At 36.2% G+C, this 19,902-nt stretch overlaps 1 protein-coding gene and 1 long non-coding RNA gene across 2 annotated transcripts; one reads left to right on the top strand and one right to left on the bottom strand.

Annotated features, from left to right (window-relative positions):
- Window positions 1-290: 290 nt before the first annotated feature.
- On the top strand, window positions 291-14,723 carry LOC125665851 (polypeptide N-acetylgalactosaminyltransferase 5-like). The gene is made up of 11 exons (XM_048898759.2): window positions 291-661; window positions 2,373-2,526; window positions 2,834-3,000; window positions 3,135-3,299; window positions 3,648-3,864; window positions 4,953-5,070; window positions 7,078-7,263; window positions 8,056-8,184; window positions 12,570-12,677; window positions 13,153-13,281; window positions 14,197-14,723. The coding sequence occupies exons 1-11, from the start codon at window positions 331-333 to the stop codon at window positions 14,350-14,352; spliced, it is 1,860 nt and encodes a 619-aa protein (XP_048754716.2). The 5' UTR covers window positions 291-330; the 3' UTR covers window positions 14,353-14,723.
- Window positions 14,724-15,904: 1,181 nt separating this feature from the next.
- On the bottom strand, window positions 15,905-16,485 carry LOC130050738 (uncharacterized). The gene is made up of 2 exons (XR_008798992.1): window positions 16,343-16,485; window positions 15,905-16,166 (listed from the first exon to the last, which is right to left on the bottom strand). It is a non-coding gene; the product is annotated as an uncharacterized LOC130050738 (long non-coding RNA).
- Window positions 16,486-19,902: the final 3,417 nt, after the last annotated feature.

Genomic DNA, 19,902 nt, shown 5'->3' with positions numbered 1-19,902 from the left:
GGATTCTCACCATCAGCTGTTGCCCATTATAATTGTGTGATGTGCTCAAACATTGATTTGAATCGTCTCCGCAATCTAATTGTTAATAACACCATTATTTTACCCAGAATACAATGACTCGGTTTACTACAATTTTCTGGTCTATATTTTATATATGGTAACGGACAAACATACCATTTTCACAGTATTTTCATTGACATAAAAATCCGAATCGAACAAAGATCCAAAACTAGATACAAATATTTGACACGTGACATCTGTTATAGATTGATGTAGCTTTACGACGTGGATCTTACAGTAAAATAAACACTTGCATCTTTATTCACAGTTATGAAACAACGCTTTATAAAGCGCTACCTCAAGAGAGGGGTTCTCATTTGTACAGTCATTTTCTTTCTCACCAAATTGTTATTCCACCGCTCGCCATCAAATCATTTGAATTTGCCGAAGGAGAGGGACTTTATTGGAGAAAGGGTGTTTATGAACAAATTCTCGGGGCACCATGAAGTCAGGACTGTTTTTCGTAGTCAACGACGAGTTATAAGGTTGAAGATGGATGACAAGGACGACGATTCACTGGATTCTTCTTTGTCTAAATTTGTCGATGATCAAGAGGACTCTGCACCGGCCAAAAAACCTGTAGTGGACAAAAACGACCCAGGTATAGTATAAGTTGTGGATCCAGGATTTTACGGGGTGTAGTATACGGGCAGTTCGATATGTACATGTAAGAAATTCATTCATTTCCTTTGTACTGTTTAGAAATCATCTACAAAGATGTGTATGTTACATCATTTTGATTACAGTTTATTGGATTGAAAGGGACGAAGCCCCCCCCCCCCCCCCCCCCCCCCCAACTGTTCTTTACACGATGCATTTAATTATCATGAATTAGAATACTGATTTTTTTTCTCGCGCCAACAATCTTCTGTACGCGAGTATACAATTAATATATATGTAGTAAAGTATAAAATAAATATGCATTATACCCAATGTAATGACTATACACATTCTAATGTCAGATATCTCTCTCAATTTCTTCAATTTTAGTTTACTCTAACACAAATGTAATGACGGATACAAGATACAACTCATTAATGAGCATTTCCTTGCCTGGATTTGAATATTACCTGCAATCATTTGAGTCAAACAACTTTTCTCAGATCAATATGTGGAAACAATACCGGCAAATGTGCCTCACGTGTAATTCAAGTGAATTTTTAGCATGAATTTCACGTAAAAAGAAGAGCATCAAATGTGAATTGATATTCATGTGAAACGTTAACGTGAAATTTACAAGCATGAAAAGCATATGTGAAATACTTAAGAAGCATTTTTGCCTGAGTATAAAGGGTCTACTATCTTTGCTAGTAAAGGTTTTCTGTAGAAAGTAAGGCTTGTAAAATTGATTTGGTTATCTAAGTAGAGTGATATACATGTATGCTTTAGCTACCTAGTAAAGTGGGGCGGATCCAGATGGAGCCCACATTTAGAACACAGAACAGATCTCCTTTCCAGACATTTCAGTCAGGTGACAATGCAAGTGAAAGTCATGTGTCTTTCTATGCAAATGGCAGATATTGACATGAAGAAAGAACCCTCGATACTCTCGAATAGAAAATAAAACTACAATCTCAAACAAGACCTGTTTAATCCTTAAACGTTTTAATTTCATTTCAATATTCATTTCATTTTATCCTCTCGTACATTTAGTCGGTAACATTTGGTAACAAAATTATCAACCTTTGTCCCTACCTTGAGCCATGTTGAAATTGTGACTTATAATTTCATAAAAGTATAACTTTGTGTTGCAGTTTGAACTTTTTCTAAATGTGTGGATTTTATAACAATTTTTTGTACAGATTCACTACGACTCGTATAATCGCAAAATGAAGAGACTCGGTAATATTTAGATACGTGTTGCACTGAGTACCACAATCATATCATAGTATAATGTTTCTTTGCATATAAGTAATTAGATATCAAAGAATGGTTTTACATAGTACTGAATGCAACACGCGGTGAAATAGAAGATAAAACAACACAAACCCTCAATATTTTCTTGTATACTCAATCAGTTAAGGGTACCGTATTTCTGTCATGTATTGCAAAATTAATGTTCTTTTCGAAAACAAATACAAAGCACAAAACTGCAAATGATTAAATTATGAATTTTTGATAAGTTTTAAAATGTTTGCATTTCATTTTTATTCATTTTTTTCTTCAAAAAACATGGGCCATAAAGTAATCTCATCAAAACTTCTACTAAGTGACACTCTACCTACAGCTGGCAATTTACAGTTGTAATATTTGAGTGAATTAAATTTCAAAACAAACAAAAGAGTTTTCATAATGACTTCTATTTTCAACAGGGGAGATGGGCAAACCTTTTATAGTCGACAAAACAAAATTGAATACAGAAGAAAAGTTGGAATATGAAAAGGGATGGAAAAATAACGACTTCAACGAGTACGTCAGCAACAGAATATCTCTACAGCGAACACTGGTGGACCCTAGAGACAAACAGTAAGATATCAGACAACAATAGAACACCATGGTCTATCTACTTTGATCTCCACACATACAATTAATGAAGTCGGTTTACTTGGAGACAAACTTTTTATAGAATTATCACTCTTCTGACCTCTATAATTTAAAAAAAAACGAACGCAAGACATCGCTGAACATGGCAGTTAAATAAACCATTTTAAAATATCCTTTCCTTCTTAAATTGCGCCATGAAACCTACGAAATGTACAAATATACATAGTTTGTAAGGTGGGACCCTGATATCGGGTTCCTCAGCTGTGTCTAAATCCTCCATGAATTTTAGATGCCTTGGAATGACGTACAGCGAGAACTTACCGGGTGTCAGTATCGTGATTACATTTCATAACGAGGCTTGGAGTGTTCTCCTTCGGAGCATATACAGTATTCTAAATCGAACACCCTCCAGACTTTTAAGAGAAATTATTCTTGTGGATGATTTCTCGACCATGGGTAAGAAAATTGATAATTTAATTTGTCTCAATCTATAAAATTCAATTGTAAAAATAATTTAAACAGTTTATCATTATACAACATTAACAAAGGTGAGATTTGTGCATCATTATCTGGTTTTATTAATTTGACAGATCACCTAAAAGACCCATTAGATGAGTTCCTAAGCCAGTTTAGGAAAGTCAAAGTAGTCCGAGCCCCGGGGCGGCAGGGATTGATTCGGGCACGTCTACTGGGGTATCAGGCGGCTTCCGGTGACGTCCTTGTATTTCTAGACTCTCATATCGAATGCACTGACGGTATGCACTTTTAACCCACAACATTCTATGAATGGTCTTCTTCGCCAATCAAAATTCACCAGTAATATTTTGGGAGATGATCTCGAAACTGAAAACAAAATAGACAGAAATAACATGTACACCATTGCCTACCCCCCCCCCCCCTTAGTCCTAAATCACCAGTTGTTATTATCAGATATAGACGATAGCTGTAATGGATATTAATACGTTGTAAATTCGCTTGCTTTCGGAGTTGGTTCGCCTTCTCTGTTCGCAAGGAACAGGTATGCCCTAACCAGATAAACACAAGTCACTTAGTTATTTTACAGTGTTCGCGTGGTGAATAAGTCCAGTTTTAATCTCTTACAGGGTGGATAGAACCCCTACTAGACCCCATCGCCGCAAACTGGAGCACTGTCATGACACCCGTCATAGACGGGATAGATCGGGATCACTTCCAGTATTCATTTCAAACCGCCGAGGCCACAAACGTCGGTGGATTTGATTGGTCACTATCATTCACGTGGCATCCGATTCCCAAATCAGAGAAGATGCGACGACAATATAAACACCACCTTCCTGCCCGGTAGAGTGTGAACAGGATCTTCATTTATCGTGTTCTATATTTAGCTCCATTTGTAGATTCCCGCCTTACTTAGCACCATGAAATCTCAGGTAGCAGGGGACAGTTTCGGACTATAGGCCCGGTCAACTTTTTCAAAAAATGGAATTACCCTGTATTTGAAGTGATATTACATGTGTAAAAATGTATACAATAATTTTAGGATGCATGTCAAATGTAGCTGAGTGCTTAGTAAAAATGTTGATTTACAACATGTAGGTGTCACCATGATTCCTAGCATATAGATGGGTGCAAATACGAAACTAAGACACGTGGTCAGTTGCTGAAGAAATTCCGGTGAAAACATGCAGGGTCTAGCAAAAGGTCTGTAGCTGTGAGGGAAGGTGGATGGCCCCATATGAGAGGTAGATTTTTGAGAAGGGCAGATAGGGTTCTTGATTGTGCACAGTGTCTAAATCCCCATGTTTGGTACTGTGATGGTGTGGGGGTGGTGCGGATTAGCCCAAATGAGGGAAAATCAAAGCAAAAAAGGGGAACCTGCTCAGAGCATGTTTTGTGCACCAGCACCAGTATTTATAGATTACATGTAATTTAGGGTCATAATTTATTAACTACACTAATATGAAATACAAGTATTGACATAAAAGGGAAATATGATTTTTCATTAGTCTGTCATAATCTGACTTTGGTGTATACCCCCTATCCACATGTTTCAAAACCAAAGAAACTGTCCCCTGCCACCTCAAACTGTGTAAATTATAATTTCAAACTCGCGTGCATACACATACATGTATTTTGTATTTCACTTTTTAAGTCTTGCACATTTACTGTGTAATATAGCCTGTTATAATGAAGTTCAAATTTCGTATATCAACTTTGACAGACATTGTAGTATCATGCATTGGATTTTATACAATGTAGTACGTGTCAAAGAGGACGATCTGTTTGTTGTGGTTTTTAAAGTCTCACTTAGGATCAACAGGATTAGCATTTGAATACTTGTAGGGTCGCATGTTCAAATAAAGAACATCTAATTCTATTCGAGTTTTGTATAAATTCAACTTTGTCTATTTTGTTCTTCAATTTCTAAGGTCTCCAACCATGGCTGGGGGTCTGTTCGCCATCAGCAGGAAATATTTTGAGTACCTTGGGACTTATGATGAGGGCATGGACATATGGGGCGGTGAAAACCTGGAGATCTCGTTCAGGGTATTGTCCATCTTTATAATGTACACATTTTCCCTTTTGATGTGTCCAAGGAATGACTTCAGGAACGAACTCAGTCAGCATTTCGCAAATTCTATGGTCGTTATAACGATTTAGTTTGCCAATACAACCTATCATTTGGGTCAAATGCTGTCTGACGTATTGCATGCCAATTGTTAGGCCGTTCTTGGCACAATAATTTTGACTACGTATAACTCCGTTTACCGGCCTGATCAAGATGTAGGGCTTACGGCGGGTGTGACCACTCGACAGGGGATGCTTACTTCTCCTAGGCACCTGATCCCACCTCAAGTATATCCAGGGGTCCATGTTTGCCCAACTATCTTACTGTATTGCTTATAGGAGTTGATGACTGTTCGTTATCTTCACCTTTCATTAAAAGCGCGGATCGGGGGGGGGGGGGGGGGGGGGGGCAGAATCCGACAAATTAGTCTGACGAGATATTGGCAAAATATTTTCTGTAAACTTGCAAAAACATACAGAAAGTAGAAACTATTTATTTAGAACGACCTATGCCTGACATGTTTCATGCCGATTGTTATGCCGTTCTTGGCACACTGATTTTGACTACAGATAACTATGTTTACCTGATAGGTCTCACGGCGGGTGTGACCGGTCGACAGGGGGTGCTTATTCCTCCTAATTTTGTATTACTTATAGGAGTTATGAGGTTGATCACTGTTCGTTATCTTCACCTTTCGTGAAGGTGATCGGCTGGGAAATAACATTTTGGAAAAATTAATGGTTCTATATTTAATTAAATAGTACTGATTGTATATTATTTAATCGAGAATTTTTCACTCATATGGAGACGTCACCATAGCAGGTGAAGGTCTGAAAAATTTGGGCCTATGCTCGGCGCTTACGGCCTTTGAGCTGGGAGGGATCTTTATTGTGCCACGCCTGCTGTAACACGGGACCTCGGTTTTTGCGATCTCATTCGAAGGGCCGCCCCATTTAGTCGCCTCTTACGTCAAGCAACGGGTACTGAGTATATATTCTAACCCAGAACTCCACTGGATTAATTGGACAGAGTGGATGGTGGTTATGCACAGTAAGATCTATACACGCTATCCACCCGTCAGTTGCCTTTTGAGTATTGCGTCACGTGGTAAGGATGGTTTCCTGATGATGCTACATTACATTTGACCTTTAATGATGTCATTTTAGATGAAGAGTTGATTACTCCTTTACAATTTTATGCCAAAAGGATCAAGGTTGCATGTATTCAAATGATTTGAAAAGAACTGGAATGCGATTAGAGATTTGTTTTACTTTGATGTTATGAGACCATCATTATATACGTTAGAAATAAACCGGTCTTTGTTACTTACTGTAATCGGGAGATACGGATTCGATCCCTGACGCCGTGCCAAACATAAGACGTTTCACATACTAGTTATTGTCTGTATCTTCATAGGTAGTGCCTGTATCTTCATAGGTAGTGCCTGTATCTTCATACACTTAACATGGGAACTGAAAGTCTCGGATCTTTCGGATATGGCCTTCAGATGGAACTATTGTATTGTAATAGGCGTTGATACTATAAATAGCACGGCCTTGAGGTTTACTATCAATTTACATGTAAGTCTAACGTTCTGGCACTCTACCTAGACCTATATACTAAATAGCTGTTGACGTTCTCCGTTATTGAAAAAGTCTCGAACGAATAAATAAGCAGATTTATAAAAGGTAACAAATATTCCCTGAATTATCCCTTTATTTAGCACTCAGACTTTCAGTTTTCTTAGAATAAAAAAAATCAAATAAATTCACCGGGTATATTTGTTAGACAGTGTTCTCCAAGTAGTGGAGTTTGGACAGACATTATTCATGTTATGCATGCATACATACATAAGAATCACGTGGTCGTTGTAGTTTCCGTTTCATATCGTCACTCCACAATTTCTCTACGAGTATTGGATTTGGAATGTAGCAGACGATAGTACCCTATTTATGTCGCATAACAAGATTAACATTTTTCTTTAGATCTGGCTCTGCGGCGGTACACTCTTAACAGCCCCATGTTCTCATGTTGGTCACGTGTTCCGAAAGCACCCGCCATATTCATGGGGATCAAAGGCCAATGTTGTCAGAAGCAATAATGTGCGCATGGCGGAAGTTTGGCTGGACGACTTCAAAGAATATTACTACCAACAAATTAACTACACACTTGTATGTATAAAAAGTAAATTACCAAAGTTTCAAACCGATTGTCTAATTCGATTTTACGCAATATTTAGTATAAAGCTGTTTGTAATTGATTATAAAGAAACTCAAGAAGAATGATACAAGTAAAACAAATGAGATATGAATATTTATGCCTTGTAAATTTATATTTTCCTGAAGCATTGATTTCACTGCTAAACTTTTCACTGTAATGGAAAAAAAATATCTAAGATACTAGTATACATGTACCTAATTTATGTACTAATTTTAAAAACAACATGAACTATGCATAAGATGGATGCATGATTAGGAAAACACAAACCTTAATTTAAAAGCATATGTGATATGTAACTACTTATACTTAAACGGTTATATGTGGTCAATTAGTAACTAACGGTTTTACTACATATTTTAGAGGGGATTCTGACTTATGATTAAAACTTCCATAAGACATAACTTAAAATACAAGCGTTCTATTTTACTAAATTAAAATATTTCGTTACATGTAAGTAGTTAGAAAAACTTCGATGAGGACGAGAGGGTTTGTCTTCATTTTTTCTCTAAATATCCTGATTGCATGAGGGCAGCCATTTTTAGTTAGATGAAAGAAAACAACTTATTTATTGATTTAAGATAGCCCTATAGGCAGCATCTTCGCTAGCCAGGGGTTTCCGGTCAACCTCAGGGGAGCGGAGTGGACCGAAAACCCTTGGCTAGCGAAGATGCATAGGCTGTCGTAAAGTTACGATTGTCACAAATGAGACGCAAATACTTAACAGTATGATTATTACGTCACAGGGCGACTATGGGGATGTACGAGCACGGCAAATCCTACGAGAGAGGTTAAAGTGCAAGCGTTTTGATTGGTTCCTGGTCAACATTTACCCTGAGCTCATTGTTCCAGCCGAGACCTTGTACTCGGGAGAGGTTTGTCGATCCATTTGTAAATTAATGAAATGGCAATATATCATTACTGACTTTTGATTAGGTTTACTTGGGGCTGTACGGGACCTGGTCAGATGTTATCGGGCGAGGCCGAAGTCAAGCAATATCTCAAACAGGCCCGTGTTCTGCAAGTTAAAGGTGGAGAGCAACACATTCAATAATTTATTGTTTAATCGGTGACCTCCCATTTTCTTCGCAGGTTTAATTATTTTACGGAGGTAACTAATCAATATCAAATAGCAGAAACGTCATACTCTGTACTTGATCATTAGACTGTGATAATACGTCATTGATCCATTATATCAAACACCCCCGTACAATCTGTTCTGACCTGTTATAATTTGTGACGATATTGAGATGTGAAATAGATCCTGAATTGACCAACCAAGATGCCTTTGGGTATAGACAAGAGCTATGTATTGAGATCAAAAATAAAATTTATGTCGCTCAATCGAAAAGCACGTTTCGTGAACCTGACGATGGAACAAAAACCCTGCCTTGTGGCTAGAAACAACATAGATACAATGTAAAGTCTGATATATGGAAAGAAACTGCTTTTTAAAACAAGGAAACAAATTCTTTTATGATGAACATATATGATTTATGTATATACATATTTTTGGAATACTCAGTATATTGCGATAACATAGCATAGTTAAAGTGTAAAACAATGTGATACACTGTTTGTTTTCCCATTATTTTATTTTATTTTTTACATTTTCATTGAACACGTTTGAATTCTGTTTAAAAGGTACGTACTATGTGTTGTAATATTTAGTGGGACAGATTATGTCAAAAATATATATAAATCTTGCACTTAGTGATGCAAGAATGCATACTTCTCAGACATCATTATTTCCAGAAAGAACGTTAGCCACCTGAAAAATTCAATATTGCGGCCATTTTTCAAGATGGCGTCTTAGTCGTCAACAAATAAAAATTTCTGATAATGAAAGCTCTGTCAACAGTTTGTGTCTCGATTCAACTGCATACTTTCAACTATAAATGCATATATGTGGTTCTTAATCACGCATGAATTGGGAAATGTTTACTTTTGGAACATTTAGTAGGTTTTATTACCCATTTATGTGACAGTTGGAGGAATTTGAAGTTCGTATTTCGGAATCTTCTGTATCAAGTCTTTACATCCTTGCTTCGTTCCTTGTTAATGAGGATTTATCTTCTATAAGTCTTTTTTGTACCTCTCTAAGGATTAAAAAACATTAATGGAATTCGATAATAAAAGTGTGTTATGGTACAACCAGGACACAATGGTGACATCACTGCTGTGAAACTCAGCATGGGGTTCAATACCAGCTATACCACGTTTCCAAGTACATGTGTAGTGTTCCAAATACTATCCGACCAGCTCCAAAAGAATTTGTTTTGTTTTATAGTCATACAGTCGCGCCTGAATAGACAGGGTGTGTCAGCGCGGGAAAGCCGAGCCGAGGGTAACAGGACATTTGTTACCCGGACGGTGTACAGATTGCACGGAACTTTTAAAATGGTATTGGATGAATAGTCGGGTATTTTGATTAATCCCGAACTTACTTGTATTCCACATTTCAATATGCGTTTTACAATTTGAGGTCGTAAAAGGATGGCTTCCAATTCACCTCACGGATATAGTAAATCTAAAGCATTCCCATTCTCAAATCAACGATAAATTTCGTAAGGGTAATTTCGTCATTCACAAATACTGTCACGAATTGTCCACTTTAGCAATTTGACCAAGCTCATGGGCTGTTAACACTAGTTACTAAGAGTATTGCTCTTCCAAGTGCCGCAAAAACGGTTGCAGATCACTAGTCAAAGGCAAAGAAACGTTTGGTGACTTTAAGAAGAATTTACTAAAAGGAGAGAAATCCAAATTCTATGATACCATCAAGAAAAACATAACGGACTTTTTCGGGCAACAACTAGACCTAACATTTACAGACCTAAACCAGAAACATTTGAAGGAAGAATGCCAACTTTTTTGCAAACTTTTCATATACTGTCAGTCAAGAGAGTGTGATCACAACAAACTTAACACAAGCATGAAAACCAAGCACTCCTTGTGTCACTTAGTGGTAACGGAAAACTTCTGTCAAAAGTCGCAGTTTGTTCCATTACTTGGAAGATTAAACAACACTACCAAACATACTTCCTGGTGTCGAAGTTATCATCATTGATGGGATCAGCTTTGGTTAATGCTATTCCACATCGAACATCCAACACGTTTGAAGAATATGCTAAATGTACGAAGGAATTTGCTTCCAAAATCCAATCTTATTCTTAAATATTCTTGAGAGACAAATTGTTCTCGATGTTTACAGATCATACAGTTTAAAAGCAGAAAGAATATCTAAAAAGAGGTGTTGGATCTAGACGCAGAGTAACCACTTCCTTTAAAATTTCACCTAATTGGCAAAGTTTTCTACGAGGTAGTAGGAACAAGACTGAAATATTTTCGTTCCTTGCTGTAAAAATCGTCAAACACAAAGGTAATATTGTAGTTCCTACGCGAGAGGAAACTGTGCTCTGCAACAAAGATATTCGGCGCAAGATATTTTGATCGAACATGTAAAGCGCGCTGCATATCAGGCTGGATGCATATGGGAACAAACGTTGTTGTGCCAGATGGAAACTGCTAGTCCGGGGGAATGAGCTGGATCAAGATGGGCGATTCGTGGGAAATTTTGTGGACTACCCTTGCCCTAATTGCCCAGACTTGCCAACAGTTGACAAAATGTGGATGCAATACTGTTTACACCTGAATACATTTTTGCAGACTCACAAATATTATTTGAATTTGAACTGCTGAGTCACTGCTTTGACCACACATATTGCTGTACATGTGTTATTTTGACATTGGCGACCATCTTTTAAAAAGAGCCATAATCTTGATTTTATTACTGCAGAGTTACTGCTTTTGATATCATATTTTGTATCATTGAATATTCTTATCCTTTTTGCAGCCTGATGTTGCGTTTATTATGACCGGATCTTTTTGGTTATAATTCATCATCAATTGGCAATCCTTGAAGGTGGTCACTAACTAGAAAATTCGGAGCTTTATGATTTTGAGTTCGATTGTTGTGTTTGTAAATAAAGTGCGGGATGCGCAAAGATTTCAGTATTAAAATTTTGTTTGAAAATTATAAATTTTCTCTTGAAATTCTGTATATTTTCGACTTTAATTCTATTTCCGACACTAAATGTGTACATTTGGTGGTATCTAAGGAAAACTAGAGCCATACTCTACCCCCATGAGAGCTGCATTATCAGTTTCAGTGAATATTGGACATAAAAAAAGCCTATTTAGTCGAGATTGCCGGTGTTAATTTCATGACGGCAGCCATCTTGGATTCAAAATGGCCGCCAATGTAAAAAATGAAGTGGCTAACGTTCTTTTTCCTTAAAGTGATATATAAAGAGCATTTGTGCAAAGTTGGATGCTTACATCATTAAGTGCAAGATTTTTTTTTTACAGATTATGCCCCACTAATTGTCTTCTTTCTGATATAAAAGAACGTTATCGCACAAAGACAGTACAGATGAACTCATAAACATTGTCTAGATCAATGAAATACACCAAGAACTCATGTCTACGTCACAGTGTTGGGAATTTTGTCCTTACTCTCGTTGACTAACTCTATCTAATCATTGGGGTTTTTTTAACTTAAAAGTAATATCGTATTAGATTCTATTTTCAGTTTGCCTGGATATGCACATAATACACTGTTAACTTTTAATATGATATTTCATATCTACTGTCCAGTTAGTCCGTGGGGATCCGGGCAAGAATAGCTCCTCAGTATCCCTTGCTTGTCGTAAGAGGCGATTAAAGGGGGCAGTCCTTCGGATGAGACCGCAAAAACCGAGCTCCAGTGTCATAGCAGGTGTGGCACGATAAAAATCCCTCCCAGCTCAAAGGCCATAAGCGTCGAGTAGAGGCATAAATATTTTAGCCCTTCACCGTCAAAGGTGACGTCCCCATAGATGAGTGAAAAAATCCCGAAAAGGATGCTAACCAATACCCAATCAATCAACTGTCAAATACCCAATCAATCAACTGTCAAATACCCAATCAATCAACTGTCAAATACCCAATCAATCAACTGTCAAATACCCAACCAATCAACTGTCAAATACCCAATCAATCAACTGTCAAATACCCAATCAATCAACTGTCAAATACCCAATCAATCAACTGTCAAATACCCAATCAATCAACTGTCAAATCCCAATCAATCAACTGTCAAATACCCAATCAATCAACTGTCAAATACCCAATCAATCAACTGTCAAGTTAAATTGTCTCATCTGATCTTTACACGTATGGATGGCGTACCTAAGTTTTATCATTGAAATCATTCCAGATTCGAAGCAAGACCCAACCCCTGTGTTTAGAAAGCCCGTTCAGGTACGCGGAAGTGAATGGTAAACCAATAAAAGTGTTTGGCTGTCACGGACTGAAGGGAAATCAGGTGAATTCTCTCTCTCTCTCTCTCTCTCTCTCTCTCTCTCTCTCTCTCTCTCTCTCTCTCTCTCTCTCTCCTCGGTCTTTTTATCACTGTGTGTCAGAAAAGGTTTGGATCTTGAATCCATAGAATTTACTATTTCATGAATATGGCTATGAAAGTTGATAAAGGAATATGTTTACAATTATGATTTTGGACTTACACGTTTGTAGATTGTTTGTTTGGGGTGAAGCGCCACAAATTAATTCGTATGCTAGGTGCAAGTCGATTTAAAATTGAAGATTTTCTGAGCACACGCCTTATAGCATTACGTTATGTGGTAAAAGTAGATTAGGGTATTAATTAACTGTATAGGAAAACGAGAGATCATCGATGTGAACTCGTCGTGGATTGAATAAGACGCTCGCTATATTCAATATTTTGTGTTGACATGTCTTGTGTTTCTTAAACATGCGAAATGATTGTGAGATTGTTTTTGTAGTACTGGTTGTACACAGAAAAAGGCGAGATACGGCATGACTTGTACGGCTGTATGGATGGTAATGGTCACGTGTTAAACGTTAACAGTTGTCACGGAGTGGGTGGAAATCAAAACTGGACTTATCGAGAGGTTTGTTAACATCTTATACAATAAAATTCAACTACACGGTATTAATAAAACTCAACTAAACGATATATTCAAGTACACAATGGAATAAAATTCAATTACACGATATTAATAAAACTCAACTAAACGATATATTCAAGTACACAGTGGAATAAAATTCAACTACACGATAAATATAAAACTCAACTACACGACAGAATCATCTACACGATAAAATAGAAATCAACTACACTATATTAATGAAACTCAACTACACGATATAATCATGTATACAATAGAATAAAACAATAATTATCATACAAGGCGGGAATGTTTTCTAAATGCTTTACAAAGTAACTAATCCCCGCTGAGACCTCATCATAGACACACAACCATTAGACTGTTATAGTCCACCCTATGCTCCCTCCAGAACTCTGCGGCCTACTACAAGTGCTATTTACCACCTCATCTGTGATTCAAACTCGAGCTTTTAGTGTGGCTGGCCCAAAACTGTGGAATGCTCTACCATATGATATCAGAACTGCTGTTAGTCTCTGTATCTTTAAATCTAAACTAAAGACTCATCTGTTTACAATTCATTACAACTAGACAATGCAGATGAAATCTAAGTCAAGATTACAACATGTATGTTGTGCAACCATAACGGACTCCTTATCTTCACCTACTAGTCATTTGTTCATATACAACTTATTTTACGTATTTTATTGTTATTTGAATAGCATTTAGAGCAATGTGGATTTTTATGCTTTACAAAATAATGTATGGCCAGACACAATCTATCTGACATCAATAATCAGTGGATTACAGACAAATGTTCTCGTTCACATTCTCTATACGTACGAATCCTCCGTGCACGTGATGTTGATTTTTTTCCTTATTTGTGTGTGATATGCACGCGTACTTTTCTTTTCTGCTCAGGACAATACAATTCAACGTGTTGGATCCGACCAGTGTCTAGAATTATCAGAAGACGGTAAAACAGTATCTATGAAGAAATGTCTGGGAACGGATCGACAACTGTGGAAATGGAATCGAAACCCACCGAAAGGACCCAAGCGTAGCTCTTACCAATGACACTCGTTTTGTGATGGAGTAAAACTTCCAAAATACACCATAAGTGTGCGCGACATGTGTGTTCCTTAAAATACTCTAGTTTTCCATTGTATGACGTCATCAGGGAAGTTTAATATGGCGTAATACTTATGCAACATTATTGTGTTAGAAATGTACTTAAAGCAATATCATGATTTCTTGCAATACATGGAAATCTTCAAAAATGTCATCTAATAATTTATACACATTACGATATATATATATATATATATATATATATATATATATATATATATATATATAACATGATTTGGAAACAATATTATAAATGTATATTTATGGACATAAACTATCTTTTATGACATGAAATGAATAAATAATCTCTCATTTCTTGAAAACTTACAATACAAGATAAAATTTTCAACAGAGTCAAATGCCCTGCTGTTGCAATTATTATAGAATTTTGTAGGAACACTATTGAATTCGAATAAATGTTCATTTAATCCACTAAGACGAAGACGAAGCCTAGTGTGATTAACTAAATACCTTTTCCGGTTCTTATTTTGTAAATGTCGTTTGAAGGAGGCGTGAATAGTAATGGTTTAGGACTTTTAAATCCATTGAGGGCCCCTTGAGGGGGTCTTGAATATCTTTATTTAGCATGTTCCAATCTCTAATTGTGGATAAAAAAGAATTTGAATAAGTCGATGTTCTTGAATAAGTTGGTAGAACACTATATAATTTCATTTTAAAAAGTGTAAGCGAATTAATGTATTGTGGGTACAAAGTGGAAATGTTACGGTCAAATAGTGTAGAATTAAATTGTAAAAGATAGTACAAGTCTACTATATTTGTGGCTGGCTTTTATTGAAGTCCAGCCTAATTCTTTTAATACCGTAAGATTTATGTTTTGTAAATTTAATAAATCTTACGGTATTAAAAGAATTCAACCAACTCAATCTTTTCAAAGCATCAAAAACCTGAACGGAGGCGAATCAAGATGACGTGTGACCGAAAACATGTTGATTTTTGTTGGATTCAAACCTGTAAAAAAAAAAAAATTCCCGGACGAACCTCCAGTTGTTTTGGGTCAAGAAAAATGCCAGGAAAAACCATTAACAATTTATTTACAATTACTTACAGTAAAATACATCAATAGAATTAATACATCAATAAAATTTACTATCTCAAAGTTCACAAAGCAGTGTCCGTTGTTTGTTCATCGTGGCGTTGGATTCTTATGCAAGGTGAAGATACGAGAATAAGCCTGTTTATAGCGCTGTCGAAATCGGTCAAGTTTACTCCCCGGTAATGTAATATCCAGTGTAATTCTGTAGAATGCTTCTTGTCACAAAATTTACAGTCTTCTTAGTCTACAGTAGGAGTAAACAGGTTATGACGTCATCTTTCTGGTGAACTCTCCCAAACATCGTTCTAAATATAGAACGTACTTTCCAGGCCCCGCCGTCATAAAACATACTTAAGTCTGAGAATATTCTCAAGTCTGAGAATGTTCTCAACTTCCCCATTCTCAGACTCAGCGGCCGTCATAAAAAAGTTGAGCACAAAAAAAATTCTCAAAATCAGTTTTATTCTCAAATATTTGAGTCTACAAAAATGCAGACTTAAGAACGTTCTCAAGCATTAAAAATGGCTGCTATGATCAGACGCAGACGTCAGAGGAGACAAAATCAGCGCATTTTAAGACGACCTCGGGTATTTCGGGACCTTAGTAATCCTCTTGAGAGTCTGGAGGAGGACGAAATCTTCCAAAGATACCGCTTTTCACCAGAAAGTATTGTTTTCATTTTGAATGGAGTTGGTAATCTGCTGCTCTATAATCAACAATATCACAATATCAGTACATACAACAAATCATACATATTCAAATCACTAGCGCTTTCTGGATTTTAACATCCATCCTCAGGTGAATACAAATATACCTTTCAAATTTGGATAACTTCAAGGTTAAAAGTCTGAGATTGAATAGTGATTCTACATGTATATGTACCATCAGAATCAACACCTCCATTTAAACCATGGACATTTGGTTGGCCTACTGACAAGTTCAGAAAAGTCTCTTCCCCAGGTGTTAGTGGTGGGAGGGGTGGACCTCCTCCTGTCTTGGGCTTTTTGACTGAATCAAGTTTTTCTTTGTCTAATTGAAAATAGATGCTAGAGATTTACACAATATATGATTGAATTATTCAAATAAGGTTTTTAATTTAAAAAAATTTTTATAATCTCATCAAAATACCATACAATAAAATAAATGAACAATAATGATAATGATAAAAAAAGATAATATTGGTTAAAAAAATTGATATATTAATATATTTCCAAAACTTCAGATTGATTTGATACATGTTTCTATTGCTAAATTTAATACAAATTGATAAATCTTTTTCATACTTCTCTGTTTAATGTTGTAATATTTTTTCTTCGCTTCCTCCAGACCTCTCATCTTGTTGTCGAATTGTCTACAAAGCATTAGAGGAAATTTAATTTCAAGTTTAAAAAAAAAAGGCAATGATGGGAATTGAACCGGGGACCTCTTCAGTTGGGATCGACGTCGTTACCACTTGACCATTTCACTTGTGTATCTCTGAACGATATATTTATATGCCTTTTATTTGTAATCATTTTTTGTTGAAAATTATTTCGGGTTATCTTATTTAAAGAAAAATGTTATTTAATGAAAACTTTTGACATAAAACTAATTATTGATAAATATTTATAATGTCACATGAAACAGTGCATTGCATGCTGGTCATTTTTTTTAAATGTACACATGATACACCTTTTTTAAAACCTCGAAAAAAGCAGATTTTGGTGGTGGATTTTATTTATATAATCTATTATTCGGACACAAATCATGCAAAACTTCAATTTATTATTCGGGAACAAATAATACAAAACTTCAATATCTGTTATTAGTATACAGAGGTCATAAGTCATTTACAGAAACAAGTACCTGTGATACAACACTATTCAGAAGGGAAGTGCCCATAGCTGTAGTCACCACGTTTGCCCCTTACTTATGGGAACACTGTACATATACTTCATCACCATGGAATAAAGAACTATAACACAATTTGAGGTGTTACATTACTATGAGTAAAATCGTTGATCCACCCCTTTTAATCGATGGATGCCGCGTACGTGAAGCTTAAAATAGATTTGGAAAGTCCCTCCAAATCTGCTTTGAATCAGAGGAAATACTGGCATGATTTCTTTATATCTCCAGGTCAGTAACAAAACAATTTTTATGAATAATGATGATGATACGAAATAGTATTTAAATAGTTTTTAAAAGTCACATTTCCGGAATAAATGCTATCGTAAAGTCCGCGGATTGAATAACATGATTATGCGACCGAATTTAATCAATTCGGCGTTTATGATATTACATTTTGAATTAAGATTAAGAAAATAATGTTCTTACGAATTTAACTTGTCAGCAACCATTTGCCATTCTCTGTCTTTTATTTCTTTAATCTTTCCGGACTTTCCACAACCCTTCAGAGGTCCAAAGAGGATTTCTGCTCTCGCTTTCACTTCCTCTATTAACAGAACTTCTTCCTCAGCGGTCCAATTTTGTGCCCTAGCTTTCTTTTATACTTCCATCGTCTCCATATTAAAAGGAAATGCAGCAGACGACAAAATTTCAAGACGTAATATTGGTATATTTACATGTTTCTATGACGTTTTCTCACCTTTTTAACATTAAAGAGCTCTACAGGGCCGCTACCAGCGCTGAAAAAATTCCGCGAAAACTGTCGGGCACGATAAGATTCTCAACTCAACTCTTGAGAATATACTCATCTAAGAATATTCTCAAATCGATTTATGACGGCTGATTTGAGAATATTCTTAGCTGAGTAATTCTCAAGAGTTGAGTTGAGAATTTTTTTGAGAATTCTCAAAGTTTTATGACGGCGGGGCCAGATTCTTAGAAAATAGGTCACAAATGTTATTATATTTAGTACACATTAACTACACAACAGGGATGAATAATTACATGAATAGATACTACAATAAACAAAGCAAAATTAGCTCTACAAGCACATTATTACACAAACAGAATAACTAAACATAGCCGGCTAACTCTACACATTCTGTCTAGTGGAGATAATTTGTGTATACTAACTCTACACATTCTGTCTAGTGGAGATAATTTGTGTAAACTAACTCTACACATTCTGTCTAGTGGAGATAATTTGATGCCTCGCTTTTCTCTTTATTTCATTCTGGGTACCAGGAACATCAATGTCACATTATCAGTGAAAAATTATCGACGGGACGTAAAACAAAACAACTAACCAAGGACATCAATTATACGAACGACTTAACTTTCAAGCGATCTTATTAATTCGTTCATAAGGAAGTGTCACACTTCATACTAGTCTGCACTAATGTCCAATAGTACCTCTGATAATTCATCATACTAAAATTCTATGATATCTCGCGCTAAAGTCCGATTGTCATCTGACATTGTACTTTACTGGTAAGCAATGAAATCCGATGGTGTGTCTAGGAAAATGAATATACGGGGAACATGAATTTGTATTTAAATTCATGATTATTATTACCTGCGAGCTAACAGGTGAACTCTTAACGGTAAGATGAATATTAACGTTTTGTTCTAAATTCATTAAAAACACTAATATTCTATTAACCGCATTATATTTCGAATGAAAACAAAAGACAATATTTTCATCACAATTGGAAACATTCGGTCGCGGTAGCCCAGTGGTCGTGAGTTCGTGTCTCGCTCATGCCAAGCCGCATCAAGCCTAATACGTGAAACGCAGGTACAAATGTAGTACTTGCTCTTTCGTATTCGTCAAACACTTGGCATTTAGAAAGGAGAGTCACGTGTCTTTCTGATTGTATGACCTCTAAAAACCGAGGTCAGTTGCTGAAGGCGTTATCACGTTACTGAGCGCTAAGCATAGGTCTAAATTCGTGGTACTTCACCTACAGCTGGTGATGTCTCAATGTCATTGAAATGTTCTTGGAGGGGTGTTCAACGAACAAAACAATTCAAAGCATACTAAGCCGAATTAAGTTTTTTGACATTGATGAATTTTCTTATCATTATTGCCCTCTTAAGTCTATTTAACTATTTCTTTCTTTTTCTTGACAGTACTGAGAAGAAGAAAAACATTTGTTCCGAATGATCGCGCCATGTTAGGTTTAAAGTCAATGATGTTACTGTCTTTTGGATCACATATCAGCGAAGTGATCAAAGTAGCAAGTGTCTTCGAAAATGAATGAAACTTTCACGATTCTCTAAAAATTGAACAGAAACACTGCAAGTCGACGGCAAAGGGTCGTTGGACATGACGTCATAATACCATAAAGTCGTGATAATGTCCAAACGTTTTCAACTCCAACGTTTTGCGAAGGGGTGTTGATTAAACGCGGAACGGAAAACGGAACGGATTTTAAGAATGAGTAATGTAGCTAAGATAACACCAAAAAAATCGGGAAAATATGTCATACATGTATTTTGCTATTTTTTAAAATTAGGACTGTCTGCAAGTTTTAATACAATTTTATCTTAAG

This window comes from Ostrea edulis, chromosome 10 (genome assembly GCF_947568905.1).
Source record: "Ostrea edulis chromosome 10, xbOstEdul1.1, whole genome shotgun sequence".
In the NCBI taxonomy this organism is placed as follows: Eukaryota; Metazoa; Mollusca; class Bivalvia; order Ostreida; family Ostreidae; genus Ostrea; species Ostrea edulis.
Note: the sequence above shows the minus strand (reverse complement) of the source record. Positions and strands in the feature narration are given on the sequence as shown.

What these genes read in the sequence shown, in the direction of transcription:
- LOC125665851 (XM_048898759.2), top strand. Translation starts at nt 331, where the DNA reads ATGAAACAACGCTTTATAAAGCGCTACCTCAAGAGAGGGGTTCTCATT. An exon ending in GTGGACCCTAGAGACAAACA is followed by an intron (nt 2,527 to 2,833) that starts GTAAGATATCAG and finishes CATGAATTTTAG; the next exon opens with ATGCCTTGGAATGACGTACA. An exon ending in TCATATCGAATGCACTGACG is followed by an intron (nt 3,300 to 3,647) that starts GTATGCACTTTT and finishes AATCTCTTACAG; the next exon opens with GGTGGATAGAACCCCTACTA.